Below are 22,461 nucleotides of genomic sequence, written 5' to 3'. Positions count from 1 at the left end.
GTTTTTCTGCCTAGTACTATACTGAGGTGTGGAAAAACTGGCCTCACCAAAAGTATTATGAGTAAAGATGTATTCATTAGCCAAAACTGGAGCAGCGTGTATAGCAGAATATTATACTATACAAGTTATTTCAGTGCTACAAGATCTTGAAATCTTGAAAAGCTTTGAGCTCTGATGGACTGATCCATGGATGGGTGGATTTTTCTTGCTACAAGAAACTCTTTTGTGATTTTATTTTAATAATACACCTGACAAATCCTATGCTTGCAGCTTTAACGCATTTAAAGTTTCCTTCCAGTTCGCAAGCGCAAAGAAATATATTTGGATTTTAATTCTGCTGACCTGTCTGCCTCTCACCCACCACATTTTCACCATCAACAACCCAATTACACAGATTTAACACGTCCAGTACAATAAACAAAAGTGAGACATGTTGAGAGTCCGGCAAAATGATGATCACATATTCATCATGTTGATGTTGCCCACTTGTCTCATCGTAGATTAGCTATTGATTGTCAAGAGCACATCACCCCAGCAGGTCAAGTTGATCTGTGCAGTGCTGAACAACTCACTTGAGGAGTGAAATGAGATTAAAAAATTATTGCTTCTCTTCCTGTTTGGCTGCACATTATTGACTAAATTGCGAACCTGTCCTCTGTGCCTGGGAGTTAAGAAACTAATAATGCCTTTATATCGCTGTGCCCTCCCATGTGCTTTCAGACTGACCAAACACCGCAGTGGCTGTTCCCACTAATTACTATATGTTCGTCCGGGGAAGAATTAACAGCTGAAACCTCCTGGAGTGTTTGATTATGAAGCAAATCTGCACAATTTTGTTTGGGTGATTCATTATTATAGATGGGATCAGAAAATTACTTTTACGACATGAAGGGCTTTTAACTTTTAAAGTATGTTTTAGTTTTGGACGGACCGCCACTCACTGAAGTGGAGCCAGAAAACCAATGTCAACTAACAGTTCATTGCAGTGCCCTCTGAAATAAACTGCAGAATGACCCTTAATTAATAAAGACCAAGGTCAGCTTATTCCCTTAATAGCCTCACCTTGTACTAGCACTAATTTGCCAAAAGCAGCTTAGTGTTAATGATATATATATTTGTTACTAAGATATGCTACCTCATTGAGTACACCTGTTCAGCTGCTCAGCAATGCAGATATCGAATCAGCCAGTCGCATAACAGGAAGCCAATGTAATCAGTCACAAAGACAATGTGAAAAAGAACTGAAGGTCAAACAGAGCATCAGATTTGGGGAAAAAAGGTAGTTCACATGTATAGTTGTTAATGCCAGACGGATCGGTCTGAGTATTGCTGATCTACTGGTATTTTCCCCATACGACAATCTCTAGGTTTTACAGAGAATGGTCTGAAAAAGAAAACATATCCAGTAAGCTGCAGTTCTCTAGGTGAAAATACCTTGATGATGCCAGAGGTCAGAGGACAATGGTCTTATGGGTTTATGGCTGCCTTCAACAAGATAATGTACCATGTCAAAAAAGCTCAATCATCTCAAACTGGTTTCTTGAACATGACAATGAGTTCACTATACTCAAATGGCCTCTACAGTTACCAGATTTCAATCCAACAGAGCACCTTCAGGTTGTGTTGGAATTTGGACATTCGCATCATGGATGTGCAGCCAACAAGTCTTTGTGATGCTATCATGTCAATATGGAGCAAAATCTGTGAGGGATGTTTCCAGGACCTTGTTGAATCTGTGCCATAAAGAATTAAGGCAGTTTGGTAGGCCAACCTAGTATTAGAAAGACGTACCTATCAAAGGGCATTTTTAAATGAGTGCATTTTGTATCCTTCAACAGATCTGAATCCCCACTAGAATTCAAAGTAAAAGATAAAAAAAATAAGTAGCTTGAATTTACAACTGCACAGAATCAGTTTATGAGTTAATTCACAGAATCAATATCCAACCGCTTAGTGGTTAGCAGATATCTGTTCTGAAGCATCAAGCTTTGATTTCTGAGACTAAACCAACAGGAGAGTTGATCTGATTGAGAAACTCAGGGACACTGTGACTTTTCAATTACAGGGAATCCAGACTGTGAATCATATCTTTTTTTTCTATTCTGAATTTCACTCTAAATTAGATTATAATTCACAAAATTAGTATCATTTTGTATTAAATACTTTTTTTCTAAAGTTATAGCCTCAGTAGTTTAATGTTTAAAGTAAGCAATACAGTGTTTTTTGTATAGGATGTTGTGTAATTAAACTTCTGGCCCCTGCTAACCATTCAACAACATGCTGGTTTAAGGCACTTGTCTCATAACCATTTACATAGATTTGTAATGCAGCCTTTTTGTTTTTTAGCTACACTGCTCACATCCAGAGAGCAATTAATAATAACTTTCATTAATAATGTGCTTAACCAAAATTTCCTGACTCAAAGCTGACCTTTGACCATGTTGAGTATAATGCAAACAGATTGGAATCCAATCCAATGATGTGTATCATTTCATAATCACTGAGTCTTCAAATCTGATAATCATGTCGCACTGTTCTGCTGTCAGGGTGTTGTTTTAGACGCTACTCAGAGCACTTTGAATTTTAGACATGAGCAAGAGAAACAGTTACTATCCCCAATCTCTACATAGCACTAAAAATGACTGTAATGGAGCAAACTGCACTACAGCAACACGCTGCAGACCCTGGCACAGGTGCCTAAAATATGACTGAGCATTGTAAAATTTGTAGGAATGTTAACAATTAAATGCCTACATTATGCAGCTTCCCATTCAAGCAAAGATCTTTCACTTGACATTAAATGTATGCATCACAGCAATGAAACAGACAGCTAATAAATTTAAATCAGCACTGCAGTGAACCTCATTAGACTAAATGCTTTTGGCAATTTCTGATACAAACAACACAGCAGTGAAGCAGCTTTGATTGATTTCAAAGTCAGCGCTCGCCTAATGATTATAATGGTGTTTTTTTAAAGCCCTATAAAAATTGTTGTTACTCACTGCATGTGTGACTTACCTGAAACCAGGTGAAACTGTGACACAGCTGCCCGACTTGAGCCAGATGCAGTAAGGGTCCCGTAAGGACAAACAGCTTCTGCATAACAGAAAGACAGACAGTTAGTGATAGAAGGAACCATGAACTAACAGTGGATGTTAGTTGGGTAATGAGGCACTACCCAGCCACAAACCCAAAAAACCCCCACATCCCTCAACTAACAAAGAGTAAAGAACTCTCCATGTGTAGGCTGGTTTGCACCACGTGGCTGAACATTTAATGTCTCATTAAGGAAAGACAGATAAGTTGAATAAACACATTTAACATGAAATTGCAGCATCCTCATTTTCTTTAAGTGTGGTTAAAACATCATTTACCAAGCAGCACTAATTGACGAAATAAAAGCAGAGTTACTGAAACTGCAGCATAAATCTTTACATCTTTATTTAATTTGCATAAAAACAGGGGGGTCCGAGCCTCAAGAGCTGCACTACTTTACTTCTAAAATCTGGTGTTATGCAAATAATGTATAACATTCAAATAGAGTATAGCTTCGACTTTATGGTGGAATAATTATTCATACAATTAATCACATGCCTGTCATTGCTTCCAATACTACTGCATTCTCTACAACAGAAATTAATGTTGATGCTCATGCAAAGAGACAGAATTTAGATGGCAATCAGATTAGTTTCTAATTAGAGGTTGGACTGTAGACTTGTTTTTGTCTGGCTATAAAAACACAAAAAGACATTAGGGGGGGAAAAAAAAGAATGGTTTTGTGACATTTTGCATGTCTCACAGGCTTAAAAGTAACAACCAGCATCTGTTTGGTTTTGCATTATACATCAATTCTAAATCTAGCTAGGTTAAGTTGTTCATTAATAATTAGGGACATATGATGAATGTCAAGATTTTAGTGTAGTCACGCTGGCGAGGCATGCATACTGTAAAAACACAGGTCAGTCAGCTGATACTATTTGCTTTAGTATAAAAACACAATGAGTTGACCTGTTTACCTCTTTCTTATAGCAGTCAGCATTAACCTCACTTAGTCACAGTTCCTACAGTAAAAACTCCCTGCAGCATTGCAACATTCAGTACTTTTCTTCCATTTTGAGACCCGCACATCAGTTTTGTTGATAAAACTCTAACACTGCATTCTGCACAAGTCTGTGGATGCAATTTTCCCTCTCTGTGTTGTATGAATCATGTGGCCTTCATACTTCCAGTATGTGTCTGCAAAACAACACTGGGTGTCAGTGAGCGAATGAACACAATTTTTCACAGGTGCAGAGCTTACTTTTTGCATGTGTGTGGTATTGACCCAGCAGCACCGACATAATGAGCATAAAGTACGCCCAAAAAGAATGACAAAAACAATAATGCTCTCCTGCTTTTCCCATCTACAGTTACTTTAGAGATATTTTTAGCCTAATTCCAAAGAAAAGAAAAGAAATACAAGTCAAGTAAACCTTCAAGGCAGACAAAAAAGCAAGTTCTAACAAAGATCCTGTGACCCGTTTTAAATATCTTTAAGTATTTACTGATGTCTCAACTGAACATGCAGGTGTGTGCAGCTGTGCCAACATATTACTGTGCCAGGTCTGGAAAACGGAAAGTCAAGACAGGACATATTCTCCCATTAGTACTTATGCAATCTGCAGCTGCAAACTGGGTATAAATAAATACACGGGCCAAAGCATTACACAAACTTTCTTTCTGTCTTGATTGGAACGACAATAAAAACCTATCCCTAACCTTGAGATCATACAAATTAAGAGCAACACTTTACAAAGCAATACATGTAATCATATATTTGAAGGAGGAATGTAAAATAATACCCATCCTAAATTCAGTAACTATATTCCAATTGCTAAAGCAACAATTTTCTTCAATTATCTGCATACTGGGCTGATGGGAAAAACATGTATGATCACATGACCAGAAATTTCCCAACCTAAATTCCTGTGGAGGGCATGACATGAAATGACACGTCCTCCTCATCTGGATTTTTTTAATATGCTGGGTTAAAAAAAACAAATTATTCTACATGGAAGATAAATAAATAATGCATGACTTTTTAAAGCTAAATCAAATGCACTGCAATAATGGTAATGTCAAGTGACAAAATAAAACATTTGTCTTTGTCTTTTAAAACAGCCGATATTAGATTCTTTGAGCTGATGCCCTTATCAGCAGGATGTCATTTGTCAGTGTCTTCCAGAACAGCAGTTTGTGTGCTGTGTGGATTAATTCAAACACCCAGACCTCCTCCTAATGTGGACCTTTGAGGCTCTACAACAATATCCTATATCTTTACCTTTCCTGCAACATAAAACACCCTCGATCCATGTGCTTTGTCAAGAAAACAAAACATTAAGACATATAGATATAGACCGCTCGCTTTAGGCATTTTCACAAACAACTGCTACGGTTCTTGTTCTTGGGAGGACAGTACAATAATACAAAAGCCCTGTTGTTAATGTAGGTTTAGGCAAGGTCATATACTTGGCTATTTCTGAGTGCTTACCTCAAAAGGAGACTTGTATTTGTGTCTTTAGGCATGATGTAAGCATTCTTAGCAAACCAACATCTTTTTCTTTACAGCTTGGAATATTTTTATTCTGAAGGATAATTTATTTGCAATAAGAGAATCATTCTTGGTTGGAGGGGCTTACAATATGAAGTGGCTGGAGAAATCATCATTGTCAGATGTCTATCTAAAAACGGTATACAAAAACCTAAAATGCAGACACCATGGCATGTCTTCTTATGTTTCAATCCTCGTTTTGCTCTTGTTCAATGCAGGGCTACTGACACTTCAACATGCATGGGAAATGAAAAACAAAACACCAAAATAAAACCACCCAAAACTGAAGTGTTTTATTTGTTTTTGTCCAGCATCATAATTGAAGCCCTCTAGGTATCAAGAACCTGAAATTAGCCTCATCCCCGTGTGTGACTGCCAATATGTGACACTGCGTGCTGCATTAATACATTATTCATACAGTCGCCATAGGGTCTGTATTTATATACACATCTAACTCTACTGTGCCTCTCCTCTCACCGTCGTCATAGAGATTCATCTACACTTACAGGTCAGAAACGGCAATCAGCACTACAGCATAGTCAGTTCTCCAGCTCTGATTTCTAAAGATGTGCAATGAAGTCATTTGTTCTTTGTCGTAAGTGCATTTTCTCTAAAACAGACTTGTGTGTGTCCCGTGCCACTTTTTAAAACTTCAGAGTTCTATCTGTCAAACTAAAGTGAACACAGAGGTGTGTGAGTCATGGTGTGTGTGTGTGTGTGTGTGTATGGGGCATCCATTAGCTGCCGAGGGCCTCCAAGGCTGAGCCTCATGACTTCCAGCTCTTATGCAGCCAAAATTTTGAGAATAACAAAATACTGAGTGGAAAGGATTTCAGATATGATATGTCACTGGTGAACAACTATTTAAGGATTACATATATTTGCTTGATGGAAAACTAAAAGGTAATATTAACCATTCTGAATAGTTACTATGCTGCTTAACATTTGCACATGTGGTTTCATGGCCTCTGTCAGTGCGCCCCAGGGCAGCTGTGGCTACAATGTAGCTTGCCATTGCCAGTGTGTGAATGTGTGTGTGAATGGGTGAATGACTGAATGTAGTGTAAAGCGCTTTGGGGTCCTTAGGGACTGAGTAAAGCACTATACAAATGCAGGCCATTTACCATTTTTTATTTTTCATACCAAGTAGGTGGTCAGACAGGTGAAACAATCACATGGACAACATGTCTGAAGGTTCTCAGTCATCCAGGTAATCGTAGTCTAAGGAGCTCGGAAAGAAAAGTGTCTGGACTTCTTTAAGTTTCTTGAAGACGTTTCACCTCTCATCCGAGGAGCTTCTTCAGTTCTAAGAGCAATTGGTGTAGAGTCCCAGATTTTAAGCCCTACGGGAATGTCCCCAAGAGGGTCATGGACCTTCTATTATCGAGGCGATATCGAGGACGTCAATGTTCACATTTTGGACAGAGAAGACTGATGGTTTGAAAGAGGAGTGAAAGAAGCCATCTGTGTCCACTGTGAACGACCATCTTTGAACAGAGGCGATGGCTTACGACACCTGTCTGCCATCTATAATCCAGTTTTGAGATCCCTGCTCAGACGCCTTAACGCCCACTCACATCCTGGGCCTTTTGACCTCAGGAAATCACATAATAGGGTGGGGCTAGGTTTCACAGTGGGTTCACCCAAAACCCTGGGTGACTGTGACCGACACCCGTTTTCACACTTTCACTTGTGTGATTAGTTAGAGGATCATTAGGGGGTCCATGGCCCTCTTGGGGGACACCCCATAGGACTTAAAATCTGGGACTCTCCAGCAGTTGCTCTTAGAACTGAAGAAGCTTCTCGGATGAGAGGTGAAACATCTTCAAGGAAACCAAAAGAAGTCCAGACGCTTTCCTTTCCAAGCTCCTTGTACCACATGTACAACAGTTTCTTCAGATTACCTGTAAGAAAAAATTAGAGCCCTGTATTGTCAACATATCCGTTACGGTTCAACTTTGACCTTTTGTGCTGATTGCGACACAGTTTTTGAAACCACTATATTTCAAGTCAAACTTCTCAACCAAGATGAACATTAGCTCCAGACCAAATGTATATATTATATATTTATGCTGAAGTGAAAATACTCGTTTGTCTCTTACCCATAAGAAGTGCAAAAAGGATAATTTATTACAGGAGACTGCTTACTGCCTCCCACTGGCAGTCATAGCTATAGTTCAACAACGACTATTATTATTCTCTAACCTTACACAAGAGAAAAATGAGGTTCTGAAATAAGAATGGGCTTATAAGTGTTATTCTGCTGAGCAATTACAGTGTGTTTTGTTGTTTAATGTGCGAGACTTGTTTGGAGGATTAGACTGTCTGATTTAAAGCCTTTCTATTAACCTGACTGCTCATGTGTCTGGCACCTTTCGGATGTTATTATAGACTTGCAATCTTCCCGGATATCAGCAATAACTTTGATACAATACAAGATCATCATAGGTTACAGAAAATACAGCCAATGCTATAAAAATACAAGCCAACTTTTAACAACCTGGAATTACCCTTTGAGGCATTACATCTTCAGTTAATTAACAGTACCCTGTATGTGACAGCATCAATTGATATACATTTATTTAAGAGCAGTCTTGAATAACAATATGAGCAAGTTGAACCAGTTCATATTAAAAAAAAATAATAATAAAAAAATAGACAAGCGAGCTGAAAATCCTTGGATCTAAAGACTTTGAGGGTTTGGGGCCTCCTCTGCCCTTTTATTATACTGTTTTATTAAAATTCCCATTTCATCCAGTTCTCTGCTGCTCTTCAAAACAGAGCGTTTTCTGAAACCTAATATTGGCAGCAGGGCCTCGAGTGAGAAAACAAACCTGACGGTACTGGTTTTAGTGAGCGAGAGAGAGAAACAAGCCAAGAGTGAGAGAAAATGGAAGCAGACACGAGAGAGATGGAGTAAATCTCATCTAGAGGGAGATCGTTTCAGCGGTGTGGTAAAGGAGGATATTGTGGCTGAAATCTGACCTCCTGGCCAGTGCTGATGCTGCTTATGGGGGACGCTAATCCCAGGATGAGGTGTGCTGTAGCTCTAAGTCTCTAAAAAGGATCTGTGGATGCAGCAAGGCCATGAGCTCAAGTAAGACAGGCCCTATCCATTTTCTTTCTGCTCCTTCTTTTCCTTTTTCTCTCCCTTACAACATCAGGAAAAGAAAGCAGTGACCAACATTACTGGCTCTCAGCCAATCAGCTGGATGCAATTTATGACTAAATGATGTTGAGAGCTTCTCCAGGCCTTTGCAATGAGGGGTTTGCATGCTATGGGGGTATATGCATTCCCTGGGGTAGCTGAGGAGAAATCCTTCCTCTGGGTTGAAGGGGCTGAGAACAGGGGGGAGTTATAAGGGGCCAACATTCCTCACAGCACCAAAAATAGACCTTGAAGCTGAGGAGCAACTACATTAGCTGAGGCTATAATGTAGTTTGGCAAAGCAGGATACTTGAAGCTGTTGCTGTGCTCTGCTTATAAGCGTGTTCTTTCACAAAAGCTTTTACTTTGGCCTGTTAAAAAATTACAGAATACAATGGGCTATGACAGCTGTGTTTGAGCAATGGTAAGCAACGTGAACTTGGAGTAAACCCCTGAAAAATTACAAAGAAAAGTTTTTTTAATATAGGCCAAGTTGGAAAACTTAGAAACGGATAAAAGCAAAACTGACTCAATGCAATGGGACCTGGGCAGGTAAACGACGACATGAAGCATGCAGCATAAACATTCAGTGAAGCTTCTCTTCAAACACAGAGATGAAAATCGCAGCAGATGAAAACAGCAGATCTGTGCGGACCAATGATGAAACCATACCTTTCCTAAAAGTAATACATGAAAGTAACATAGGTGAAATACTTACATCATGTGTTTTACATTCTTTTTCGCCATTCTGTGGTAACCTAATACTCTGATAATAACTTCATGTAAAAGCAGTCTCTAAAGTTCGGGTGGAGGGCTTAAAGCTTTTCCCTGCTGTTCTCCTAAAATGGTTGATTTTTTGGCCGTAAACGCAATCAGCCTTTTAAACATCGGCTACACATGTGCAAAAAAGGGAACAAAATGATGAAAGGGTATATGTAATTTTGTACCGGTGAACGTTTGACATCTGAAACATCAAACGCTAAAGCAAAAGTTATGCTCTCTCGATACAGGGAAAAAAAAAAATCAAGAAAGGAGCACGATTTGTTCCCCCAAAACAATGTCGAAGCAAGTGGAGAAATCTTATTACTGACTTTCCACATGCACACACACTTTTATACTGCATGCAAATGTGTTTTCTGATTTCTGTGGATAATCTAGTTTCTTGCCAGCGTACAGTATAAACACTCCAAAATATAAAACAAACAAAAACAGCTGCAAAAAATATCTTTAATAGGACTACATTTGGGGCTCATATGCTTGTATTTCAAATTCGAGTTTGCCAGTTAACATTTGTGCATGCTTTCTCACATGCAAATGCTCCTTATTACAGCTGTATAAACAATGGACCATGTATACTCAAACATGAAGATCAGGCAGCAATCTGACGACTTGAGCTTATGAAAATGTCCAACCTTTCAACACAGAATTTCCAATGTAGAAGGCATACGAAATTGCTAATGGGTTCAATAACCTTTCATTTTTTTCCTATGGTCACTTACCTGCCAACACCACAAATAACTTAATAGTACTTATTTGAAAAAGTGGTCCAACTCTAAGAATTGGGCAAATAATAGTCCAACATCTGCTTTATGGTACAGTACTCTATTCGAAAGCCTATAAAAGCATTGTGAGTGGATGCATTTGCTAAACTGGCAGCTTTAAGGGAAACTGATCTTACTTTAGTTGATTTACCTGGATCAGTTAGTGTCATTTTCTTTGTGGCACAAAACGAGAAAACACAAAATCCATGCATGGTTTCTGAGGTACTGCACAGTTTTGGGACCTTTCACTTAAACCAAATATACTGATCAGTATCAAAAACTTTATACAGAATATGCATAATATTCTGTCCAAACTCTGATCTTCACTAAGCCTACATTTGGTAAATATTTCTCGGTTTTGATTGGGATTTTTCATTTTTAAAATCAATCACTGAGTTCTCAAGTTATTGTGAAAAAAATAATAAACACCCACCACAAATAGTTTAAACTCAGAAACTTTTTTAAACAAATCCCCAGAAAGCCCTTCCCGTGGTGGCGATAATGCTTTACTGTTATAGTTGACTCACTTCTTGCAGTGGCTGTACTCAGAGCAGTGGCTCAGCGGCACACGGATCACGCAGCTTGAGAACGCCACAAACAACGCATGATGATCCCGGTCCAACTCAAGCCCCAGGACCCTCCTATCCTCCCCCCGCACATTGCATCTGGGAACACGGAAAAACACCAACTGTCACAATCAGGCATTTTGTATTTTGTTTCATTTTTTAAATCAGCGCTGTACACGGCTGGTTCAGTCTGAAAATTATACAGAAAGCCGACTGTGAATCAAACTCCATGCAGATAGATTTTTCAAGCTGTGCAGCAAGAAAACAAAAGAATACATGGGGAAAAAAAAAAGCATCCCCTCCAGCTGTACAGGGTGATGCAAAGTGTTACAATAGACCAAAGAGTGGGTGGGCAGGACAGATCAAGGCAGAACAAGGAGAGGAGGAGAACGAGCAACAGAGAAGGAAAAGAACAGAGATGTGCTAAGTAAAGTACAGAGAAAGCAAAAGAAATGAAAAGAGAGAGCAATAAACCAAAGAGACAATTACAAGAACACGCATCGTTTAATACAGAAGCAACACGACACATAATAGACTTTGTCTCACTTGTTAGGGTTATAGACATCAAGGTCCTCCAGGAGCTGGGTGCTGAAAGATGCGTTGGCTCCCTCAGTGCTGGCCAGGATCTTCAGTACATGGCCATTATCTGACCCGAGGAAGACTACCGTGTAGTTCTTATATGGCCCTGCAGATGTATCCACTGCAATCTGAGTCAACTTGAACCTGCATAAAAAAAAAACAAGAAAACAAGGCAAAGCGACTTAAATCTACACTGAAGATCATCTAAATTTAAGCTGTCATGTCACTTGCTTGCATAAATTTGTGGGCGTTAACAACACAAAATGCTCTGGTTAGCATCTTATTATTGCTTCTTTGTTTTATGAAAGTAGATTTTCAGTGGTAAACAAAACAAACAGTGGGTGAGTACTAAGCTCATTGTATAAAGCATCAGTATAAAATCAGTCACTTCATCTACCAACCCACCATCCCCTTCCTTTATCGCCTACATCTTTTAAAGCCTTCATCCTATCAATTCATTTATCCATCTATCCGCCCACCCAGAGCCATTCAATCGATCCATTCTTCGTGTTGTTAAGCCACTTTTCTATGCAGTCTTGCACAGAGGCCCGGTTTTCTATTTTCTGGTTGTATTTATGTGAAAGTCCAGGAACACGCTACTTTATTTGGAGTGCCACCCTGCTTCATATTCATCCAGCTTCTCGCAGTTATACCTGGGAGGTGCCCAGTATCACCACAGCTGTCTACTGTTGGCTCCACTGGAGCAGGTGAGGATTAAAAGCTGTGCTGAAGGGCACCTTGAGTCCAGTGGTGGCTGAGAGGTGGATAGGCTTAACTCGTTCATTTTCTCTGCTGTATTTCCATTCTCTGGCCCGGGGATTTAAACAAACAAACTTCCTCTAATAATTTCTTTAGCATCGCAGTGCTTCTAGATTCTTATAAAAAGGACACCCGCGGCAACTTCTGTGCCCTCACTTCTCCCTCAGTGCCTCCCAGATGGTCCCACAGAGGCTGGTGTGTTTACCCACATGAACTTGACGGGCACGTCCCCGCAATGACTCGGCAATAGTGCGTGATGCGCTTCTGGTTAGATTTCATTTATCTAGCATCACTCTGGGGATAGGCGAAGCAGATGTGATGTTTTTGGCGCCAGATGTGAAGCGGTGCATGTTTCCCCAGTGTGGAGCCACTGCAGTGTCTGGCTGGCTGTCAGCCTGGCTCTGCTTCAGCAGGCGTGGACAAGGCTCCTGTATACTATGAGACTGTGCCTGTGGTTGTAAGTTGAATCAGTGATATGTATCTGCTGTGAGTACATACATGTCTGAGGTTTGTGAGGTACTGCGTGAAACACTTGTGACACTTTTCACCAATTTAACATTCACTGCATCATCATCTGGTATGAGTGGATTCTCAAATATCACAACACACACACACACACACACGACGTCCTTCCTTTGACAGGTGGGCTGTGGAGCTAGGCCAGCCCTACAGACAAGTCCTCTCCTTGTGCCCCCTTCATGTTTGATGTAAATCCAGTGTTGAAAAAAAATTCAATGTGCTTTAATGGCAAGCAAGGTAGTGTGTTCCACTTGAGGTCACTCATCAATACCAATCACAGTTGCAAGAAAAACACTGCTGGTACATGATGCTGTGAAGGCAAACAGCCACTAAAGTACCAAAGAAATAATCCTGGCATTTTCTCCTAAAGGTCTGTTTTATAACTGCAGTCATGTTCTGAACAGCAACACTCACGGTAATGATTTTAAACGTGATCTAATGACAACGTTCACCAAAAAATACGTGACCATTTGAGAGGTCTTGAGGAATAACTTTGCATTTGTTTTTCAGGTGTTGATGCACTAAGTACAGGAAATGAAACCAAAGAGCTTATGCAAGTCCTCCTTTAAATGTCACCAGTTTTTATTGTTTAAATAATTATACCAGGCATTTCTTTGTAATTCTCAGCTGTCTGATAGACCTACAACGCTAAACCAGTCTGTTTTAACCGAGGTGGAGTAACACCTTGAACAACTCGCCCCTCTGTTAAAGCACACATTAACATAAACACACAACCACTCTCTCACATCTACATCTATGGTAATTTAGAGTCACCAGTTAACCTAACATACACGTCTTTAGTCTGTAGGAGAATGTAATTAGAGTCTTAACTCAACACTCCACAAGTTTGTGCAGATGCTGGCAGGTACCAACTGCCTTTTGTTAGTGATTTCCAAGTACATATACTGCCATCAGAAAGTGCCTGAAAGTAATTTAACAAAAATACTTTTCATAATCCTTTCCATCTGTTCTTTTATTGAAACAAATCTTCTACCTGCTGGTGGTGCGGGTGAAAAAGGGTCGGTCGTTGACGGAGGGGACGGACTCATCCATGAGCGGATAAGACTTGATGAAAGTGAGAGTTTCGTCAGGGAAATTGGTGGATGACTTGTAGGCGGCGGCTGAGCCCTCGCCAGAGCAGCAGCCTGGTCTGCACGACAACAGCAGAGCGAGAGAGGGAGAAAAAAAAAAGAAGCATTAGACATAAATCTGGTTCCACAGGCAGATGTAAAAACACTGGCAGCTGTTTGTTTTTGGGGATGAGCAGGAGGAAAAAACAGGTGCCTTGTGTGGCTGCCTTTTTTTAAGAGATGTCTGTGCAGAACAATAACAGCAACAGCTGCAAAAGCTCTGTTGTCAAAAGCAGAAAAAAATGTTCTAGGAAAGTGACAGTTTCTATTTAAAGATGAGTTTCTCACCTTGGTTTTGGGACTTGCTCCTCTGGAACAGGTGTCCAGGCTGACTCACTATTCTTCTGCTCTTTAAATTTACCACTGAAGGCCTTCTCTATGTCATCCATGTAGAAAGCACAGACTGCTGAGCCAGTGATGCTGTTAAAAGGACCCCAAAAGAAGACTTTACAAAGAGCAAGACAAAAGTCTGGAATTCACCAGCTAAAGACAAGAATCCAGCCCACTGACTTCTTGTCACAAGTGGCCAAAAATATGATTTCTGATTGCTCTGTCTGTGCTCGTCTTTACTACTACTAGTATATGTCAAATATTCTTACCTCTTTCTAACCCTCTACAGTGTAGATACGATACAAGGAAAAAAAACAGAACAGTCTCCATATTGCAAAAGTTAAAAATGCATCCATCCAGAATTACATACTAATAGCTTCTACCGCATGTTTTCATGGAAAGCAGCGAATGACTTTGACATATGAACTCCAGACAATCATGAAAATCAGGTTCTGATATTATCAGATGTTGCTCTTTCTCACATGTGGAGAAAAACAAAAGTCTTCTCTGTCAGAGAATAGTGAGGCGCCAGCAGAGCACAGGGGGCAGAACATATAACTGATCTATTCTCATATGGAACCAATCAGAAATTAGAAAAAGCTGGCTGCTTAAACTCAGTTTAACACCCGATCAGACTGATTTGAACATTTGTGTCTGCTGGGTGATGTCTGTAAGAGTTTAGACCTGCAGAGCATGAGAGGAACTGCTTCCTGTTTGTCAGTGACCTTCACTGAAAGCCAAAAAGTCCATCAGAATAGTGTAAATTGCTAGTTTGGCTCAGTGACGTTTCAGAAGACGCAGACAAGTGAAAAAAGATTACTAGTGATAGCATTTGAGATACCACTCATGTAGTACCTAGTAAGTTACATCGAAGAAAACAAACATTTTCTGGGTTAACTTTAGCGAAGATGTTTTTCTTTATCGAATTCTGTAACATTTCATTGTTAACAGGTCAAATTTGCAGATCAAATAAAAGAGGATTAAACAAACGTGGCTTGAGAGAAATTATCACACTAACTACTAACTAACTACAACACTAACATTTCAATTTCATCTTTACTTTGAAAAAAACATGAAAAAATGCCAACCTATTTGCCTGTGTGGTGAAGACTCCGAGCACAGTCGGCCGATGGTTAATCTGCAGTACATTGGTGAGAGACTGGAGAACATCAAAGTAGAAAAAAGAATCACCAGGAACAGAACAGTTCAGCCGAGCTTTAAGAAATGATGTCCAGTAACGTTCCAGCACCCTCGGGGAGCCCCCATTGTCGTTCTTACAAACACGTGCAACCCTTGAGAAAACCACCTGAGGGGACAGGAGTGGAAATCATTTATAATCATCACACTCAGACGCAGCCGACACGGAATATTGAACAGCAGTCAGGAATGTGCTCTGCATGTTGACTTCGAGCAAAAACTACAACAAGCTTAAACAACACACAACACAAATTTGTGTGTGGATTTGGAGTGTCTGCTCTGAAATGAGTACCTCACCTTGCCAAGAGTGGTGTACTCCACTGCGATCTCGCTGAAGAAGAAGTACACGTAGTTCCCATACTCAATGGCATGGAGGAAATGGGGCTCTGTAGAGGACAAGAAAAAAATGGTAATGATGACTTATTTCCAATATGACAGGCTGGACGTGGAGCTGGTAAACAGAGATGTTCAATTTGGTTTATAAATCATAGATAAATGTGAAACGCCTGAGCTCTAAAATGGAAAATCCAAATTTTAGCAGAGAAAAATGTTCTTCCAATTCTTCCAATAACAGATCTTTATTTGGGTGAAATAGCAGAGATAGTCCTGCATCAGTAGTGAAATAAAGATAGCACCCTAACTTGAAACATTCTGCAACAGCACTTTCTACAACTCCGAATATAGCTTACTTACTGAAATGACCCCACTCGCTCAGCGCTGTTAACGAGGATAAAAAAATTAATCTATTGAACATAAAGATAATATAGCTAAAACAATTAACGCCAAATTAATTAGCAATTATTGTGATGATAACAATCAAACATTCTTATTACTGGAAGGTTGATTCAGCTCCGTTTTCCTCCCAGATGAGGCAAAGAGATTGTCTCTTTCCTCCCTTTTGAAATCAGATGAAATTAAATGCATAAAGAAAGTGACACATAACAAGTCAAGATACTCTACGCATCTTTCTCACTTCACTGGATGAGGCTACTCACATCTGCAATGAAGGGGAAATATTTAATATATGGGGATGACAGATTAACTGAGAAAATACCCTCATTAAGTGACAAAATATTTGTTGGTATCAGTGCCAATAAAAACTAAAGGGGAGATTGTGACAAATGAAACCGATGTTTATTAATTATTTGTAACGGCTTGAAAGTGTGGAAAAACATAAACCTGGACACGAAGAAAGTTACTTCCAAAATAAAGGTTCAGTTTAAAGGTCAGTGCTACCTACAGATGACAACCATGTAAATGTTTGTACAAGATTTGATAAGCCCTGCGTTAGACCTCAAAGCTCGGTGAATTTTAGTAGTTTACACATTTAGGATGTCATCTGAAATGAAACAAGGTCTCAGATCACACGCCATATCAGAAAATCTTCCATTTCCTTAACCTACCACCAACCGCATTACAGAGCCACAGCTGCATTTGATATGCCATTACATTACACCTTATCGCATTGGCTTCTCACCTCGCAGCCATTTGGAGTCATACTTCACTGTACGCAGCACAGGGCTGCTTTCACCCAAACTTCTGTAAATAACTGCGTCACTTGCCAAGAAGTCAGTCATGGTGGCAGAGTAGAAATCACCACCTGAGAAAAAGGAAAAAAGTTATTGAGAACTACAGTCAAGGATCATAATTGCCACTAACCCACTTCTCTTAAGTGTCTATTTTGGTCACAGGTGACTTTTATTCCTCTTTAAAAGGAGGCTAAGGAGAGCAGTTGTAGGAGACTATGCAAGCTTTAATAACAGCCTGTGTGAACTTTGCATAAATGTCAGTGGAAACCTGGCAGGATTGAGTGTACGTTTGGCTCTCTCTTCCCTGAACTTGACCCTGGTGTGTTCACAATGTATCAACTTGCTTCACTGCTATGTTCATAAAGCAGTAAATCTAACCACAAACCGGGATCTGTGAAGGGGAAACTTCAGATTATACCATCTGATGACTTATGCCAAGATACTCAATTATATCGACATTTCAGGCTTTTAGCTCAGACTCTTACTGAGACACACTTGCAATGAGGCACTAATTGAAGTTAACATGCAGTTTAGCAGATTATATATTATTATCTTAGTATCCAATTACCACGTCAGAGAGACAGAACACCAAGTGCAGTTACACGTTTAAGACTATTGATTAGAAATGGTCCTTTATATATAACAGCTACCTACTTTTAGCAAATCATCCTCTTCTGTTTCTGAAAGATGAACATCATTTTCCTATTGTTCCACCTCCTTCTAATACATTTATAACATATTTTCACAAGGTTAATATAAAAAAAACTAAATGTGGAAATATAGTCCACCACGAACATCGTTTTACCCGACTTCAAGTTCATTTAATAAACGCTAGTTTGATTAAAAAGAAAAAAAAAAACATTACTCCAAGCCTGACCTATATAATAAAAATGTCATAGCGCAGATCATCAGCAGTGAGAAACCTGAACCTGTGAGATTTCAAGTTTGAACATCATCTGGGTCACTACTTACCTGCGAAAAGGCCGACATTGGACTGGCGGGACTCGAAGGGACATCGAGCCTGTCCCACCACCTCCTCCCCTTCCTGCTCCAGTGTCGACATCTAGGACAGAAAGGAGGCAGCTTTACAAGGCCGTATACAAAGCTTCAAAGCTAACCCAACAGAAGAATGGGCTATAAAACACAGAGTGACAATTGTAAACAAGAAAACAACACCGCTGTTTACACTTGTAAACCCACGAGGTTGTTTCTGCTCTGACAGAAAAAAAAAAAAAAAAAAATCAGCCTCAAACACCAAAAGTCTTTAATGCAGTGAGAATTGCAGTTGGACGCAAAGGAGGTGTACCAAATCAATGTGTAATAATGAAAGGCAACACATGCATCATAAAGATTAGTTTTATTTGGTGTATTGTATACAGGTCATTTCCATAAAAGATGTGTGAAAGCAGAGAGGCCAGTTTATCTCTCAGGCACAGATATTAAAGCTGCTATTTTTCCAGCCCTGCTGTTAACAAGGTTGCGAGCCTCAAACACAACAACAAGAGAAACCCAGCAGAGCGACTTCGCCGCCCTCTGCGTCAACAAGGTGACTGACACACATACACCACGTTAACAGTCCATAAACACGTTGGCCTGGTTTTTTCAGGCTTGTTCAACACATAGCTTTGTGTAATTGCTGTTCTATTGTTATTCTGCGAGATGATTGTCAAACTCGGTCCTTTCTACAAAACTAAATAGAGAGGTCATGAATGTGGAGTGGACGTAATAACCTAACAGTTACACAACTATAACATGAGCAATACAAGACATATGCTCTGTATTTAGGAGAAATATACTGCATTTTTTAAAGGGAAGAACTTTTATCTAAACCTATATTTGCACGTTACAATATTCAGAATATTAAAAAAAAACAATACTCTTTCAGCCAGCCTGGACTGTGAATGTCTTTTACAGTTTTTATGTTTTTCTCTATTGATAGGCATTAGCCATTTCATGACAGCACCCACCTCCCTGTGTGCAAATGTTTCACCAAAACAAGTTTCACTGCGTCCCCACGAGAGATTGTTTTTAAAAAATACAAGCCAGTGTGTTTTTCTCCTGCACTTAAATGGTAAACCACTTTCCCCAGCAGGTGCTGTTTTCCAAGAGACTATAATACATGACAAGACCACTTCAAGTTCACACTGTCAGGTACGGATATATTTTGTAAGCTTAGGGTTAAGTTAGAGTTAGGCTGCTGTTCCAAAAAGGCCGCGATGAGTTGGGGTTAAGGGAACATTGGTTGGTATCTACTCTTTACGGACTTTGCTTTTGTAGCAATATGCAAGACTGGAAATGTGTTGTAATCCATTCTCCAGCGCAGCAACTGCAGCTAACTGTGGTGCAACAGCACCCTGTGACTGAGCTCGTTCACACCAGTTTAGCTGTAAAAACCTACTTCACATTTCTGGCGGGTTAATGGCTGCCTGCTCCCTGTACATTTGGCAATAAGATCATGCAGTAGAGGAGAAAATAAGCAAGACAAAACCTTACAATAGACTTTTGCCTACTAAATTGTGCATAAATGTCTCAAGGGATTTGTACAAAACACTTCAGATTCTTAACAGAGTATGTGTTTATGCTACACTACACTCCTGAAGCTGATGTAATCCAGCACAACAGCTCTGCCCCAAATATCACTTTGGTGTAGCTTCAAGTGCTTTGACTGAGATTTTTATTTTGTGCTGCTGTTGCAGTAATAAAAAGAATTACAGTGCAGTGGTTTGTTTTTTTTGTATGCGCCTCTTGTTCAGCATTAAAAGGTGAACTTTGATTAGATTTGGTAAATAGTGCTTTTCACAAAAATACAGGTGAAGAGTTGCACAAGTGAAGGTAACAGCAGTAAAGATAAAGTGCTTTTAATGTGTTTTACAGCTTAACGAATCAAAAAAAAAAAATCTTTAAATAAACAAACATGGTTAAAATTTTTAGCGTAAGACGGGTTAGACAGTAAAGATAAAACTGTAACTTCTAATGCGTATTGGACCTTTTCCTTGAAATGTTGCAACAAAAATTATTTAAAAAAAAAAGAAAAAAAAAAGAAGCAATTTTGGGGTATTTTTTCAACACTGGGAATGTTTGCAAGGGACTGAGTGCATTCCACAGTATTTATTCATTATGTACGAAGTAAGTTAATTCTCCAAAATAGACTCCGAATCTCACATCCATGGAAGCTTTCAACCTCTAAGAAACCTTGAACCCCCGAAAATTCATCAAGAAAGTTATTCTGATGTTACTAAATGGTGTAACTAATGAGAAGAAAACATTAATACAATCAGGAGGACTTTGAACAAAGAAAACAAAACAAACATGGTTAGTCCCATTCAGTTCCCAATCAGTAATCATCAGAAGATTGGTCCTCTTTAAGCGAGAATTAATTCTGTTTACATCTGAATACAAATCACCAGTTTTCAGCCAACTTCTCACAGCAGTTTGTTAATCCCCAAAAACATACTTCAGAGAGAACATCAGAGAGAAATTAGGATTCAGCAAAGTTGTGCAGTGACTGTAGGGTCGTTACCCCAGTGGGCACATGAAGACAGACGGATTTGATGCTTCAAGGTTTAGTTGTATCGTAACCGCATGTTGAAGACAGCCTCACTGTTGTCTACACACCAGCTGTCTCAGCAGCCTGGTCAGTCAAGCTGCCAGTGCATGGCTGGGCATCCATTCGTTTCTTTGAACAACACACACACATGCCTCTGACTCAATCCCCTACTGTCTTCCACAGATTTTTCGTGGATTCCCAGAGACAGATTCCTTGATATGATTTACACTTCCTCCCTCTCTCCCCAGCTGTGTGGATAGTCATCTCTTGTCAGAAAAGATAAAAAAAAAAAAAAAAAGGGTGTGGGGGCTGCAGAGAGAACGAACGTGTGGATGTGTTTTAGTAAAAATGTAAAGCTGCTCTTTTTACCAAAATTGAGTCTGTGGCAGGGAGATGATGATAATGTGTGAATGTAGGTCGCTACGCAGTTCTCTAAACATTTTATATCAACTTCTCTACAGGACCTTCAGGACATGACTGAGACAGGATTTGATCCTGGAAGCAAACAGCCTGTGGAGATCCTGCTTCTATAAGCCCCGAGACGAGACTGAGCATTATTCAATAGAATGACTAGACATAATCATGCCGCAGTGAGGGCAACACTCATTTTAAACATCTGGCAGATTATTTTTTGTTTTACAAAAGTGTAAGAAATTAAACAGCTATCTTTATGCACTGCACTTGGTTAAATATTGTTAATTACACTTCTTAGTATGCATCCACCAGGAAACAAGGAGCCATCAGAAAACTTTTTTACTTTGCTCTCTACAGCAGATCCATTATGCTTCTTCAAAATAATCCCTTATTTTGAAAATGTTTAATTCTAATTAATTTCTAATGTTGTGGACTGTTGGAAACCCCAGGAGTTACTTTGTGGGTTAGCGCACTGGGGGGAAGAAGAAAACTGTAAAAACTAAAGTCTAGAGTTATTCAACTCCTCTTTGGTTTGCAGACTCCCCCACACCCTTAGATTTACAGTCAGTGCTGTAGGACGTCTACTCCCTCCTCTTCTAATAGCCTGCTGTGAATCCCAGTCCAGAGCTGTGATGTCACCTCAGAGCTTCCACTGCACTGCTTCCTGTCAGGTTTTTCAATAGTCCTCAAACTGCGGAAGACTTACACTCACATTGTCCGTACACAAATTGTACCTGTGCTCCTGCTAAAATATAGTGCTTTCAGCTGGCTAGAAACACTGTTATTTATCTCTAAAGTGGTGGAGTAACCAGGGAGGCTAGGTGCAGCTGAGAGCCTCATGCACTAGCGTGGATTTGTCTCAAACTTTGTGCCATTATGGCCCCTTATATTCTCACTCCCCACTCATTCAGCTTTGTTGTCTAAGCGGTATGAATCAAGGCACCATCAGCATACTTTGTGTTCAGTCAACAGACTGCTCTTCGTGTTTTGCCAACACGTTGTTCTATCAACATCAAAGTTTGAAGTCTATGTAACACCCAAATATGGGAATACATTGCAGTAAATATTACTGCAATGTTAAGTACAGATACTCTGCTAATATTTAAATGTTTGGGCTCCATATTTGTGTGTGTTTATTTCAACATCTAAGAGCTGGTTCTTTATTTTGTCCGCTTTCAGCCTGTGTGTTCACTCTGCTTCTGCTGATGTCTTAAATCAGTTTTTCCAGTTATCTTTTTAGGCGTGCCTGTAGCTTAAGCTCACAGCTGTTTGTTGTATTATCGCTGAAGTGCTGACTGCCAGACTTCTTTTAAAGCTGACGAATGCTGCATTCAACCTAGAATGACCTATCTTTGTGGCAGTCTTTGTGGGTGTTGCATCACAGTAGATGTCTTTTTTCCCAAGTGCTGCTAACATTTTTTTTAATCTATTGTTCAAGCTCTAGCTGACTATTACAGATACTGCATCGGCTTGTTATTTACAATATTCAGGGCTCCATACGCATGCCTGACCTTTAATTTAACCCACTTTATGCAATTCATCTATTTGACCAGTTTTCTTAATAGTAAATTAATGTATGGCATGCTGTAGAGTTCAATTGTTCAAATTGCTC

At 39.6% G+C, this 22,461-nt stretch overlaps 1 protein-coding gene across 4 annotated transcripts in view; it reads right to left on the bottom strand.

The window, feature by feature from the left end:
• Positions 1 to 22,461, bottom strand: part of sema6cb (semaphorin 6Cb) — a 150,814-nt gene that overhangs the window by 30,156 nt on the left and 98,197 nt on the right. For all 4 annotated transcript variants that reach the window (XM_063485546.1, XM_063485548.1, XM_063485549.1 and 1 more), the window contains 9 exons: positions 17,861 to 17,951; positions 16,837 to 16,959; positions 15,657 to 15,745; positions 15,251 to 15,468; positions 14,121 to 14,252; positions 13,697 to 13,852; positions 11,392 to 11,568; positions 10,807 to 10,944; positions 3,019 to 3,096 (listed from right to left, as the gene is read on the bottom strand). In XM_063485546.1, coding sequence (XP_063341616.1) covers positions 3,019 to 3,096; positions 10,807 to 10,944; positions 11,392 to 11,568; positions 13,697 to 13,852; positions 14,121 to 14,252; positions 15,251 to 15,468; positions 15,657 to 15,745; positions 16,837 to 16,959; positions 17,861 to 17,951 — 1,202 coding nt within the window. The remainder of the gene's footprint in view (positions 1 to 3,018; positions 3,097 to 10,806; positions 10,945 to 11,391; positions 11,569 to 13,696; positions 13,853 to 14,120; positions 14,253 to 15,250; positions 15,469 to 15,656; positions 15,746 to 16,836; positions 16,960 to 17,860; positions 17,952 to 22,461) is intronic.

The sequence above is a fragment of the Pelmatolapia mariae genome, linkage group LG10_11 (genome assembly GCF_036321145.2).
Source record: "Pelmatolapia mariae isolate MD_Pm_ZW linkage group LG10_11, Pm_UMD_F_2, whole genome shotgun sequence".
Taxonomy (NCBI): Eukaryota; Metazoa; Chordata; class Actinopteri; order Cichliformes; family Cichlidae; genus Pelmatolapia; species Pelmatolapia mariae.
Note: the sequence above shows the minus strand (reverse complement) of the source record. Positions and strands in the feature narration are given on the sequence as shown.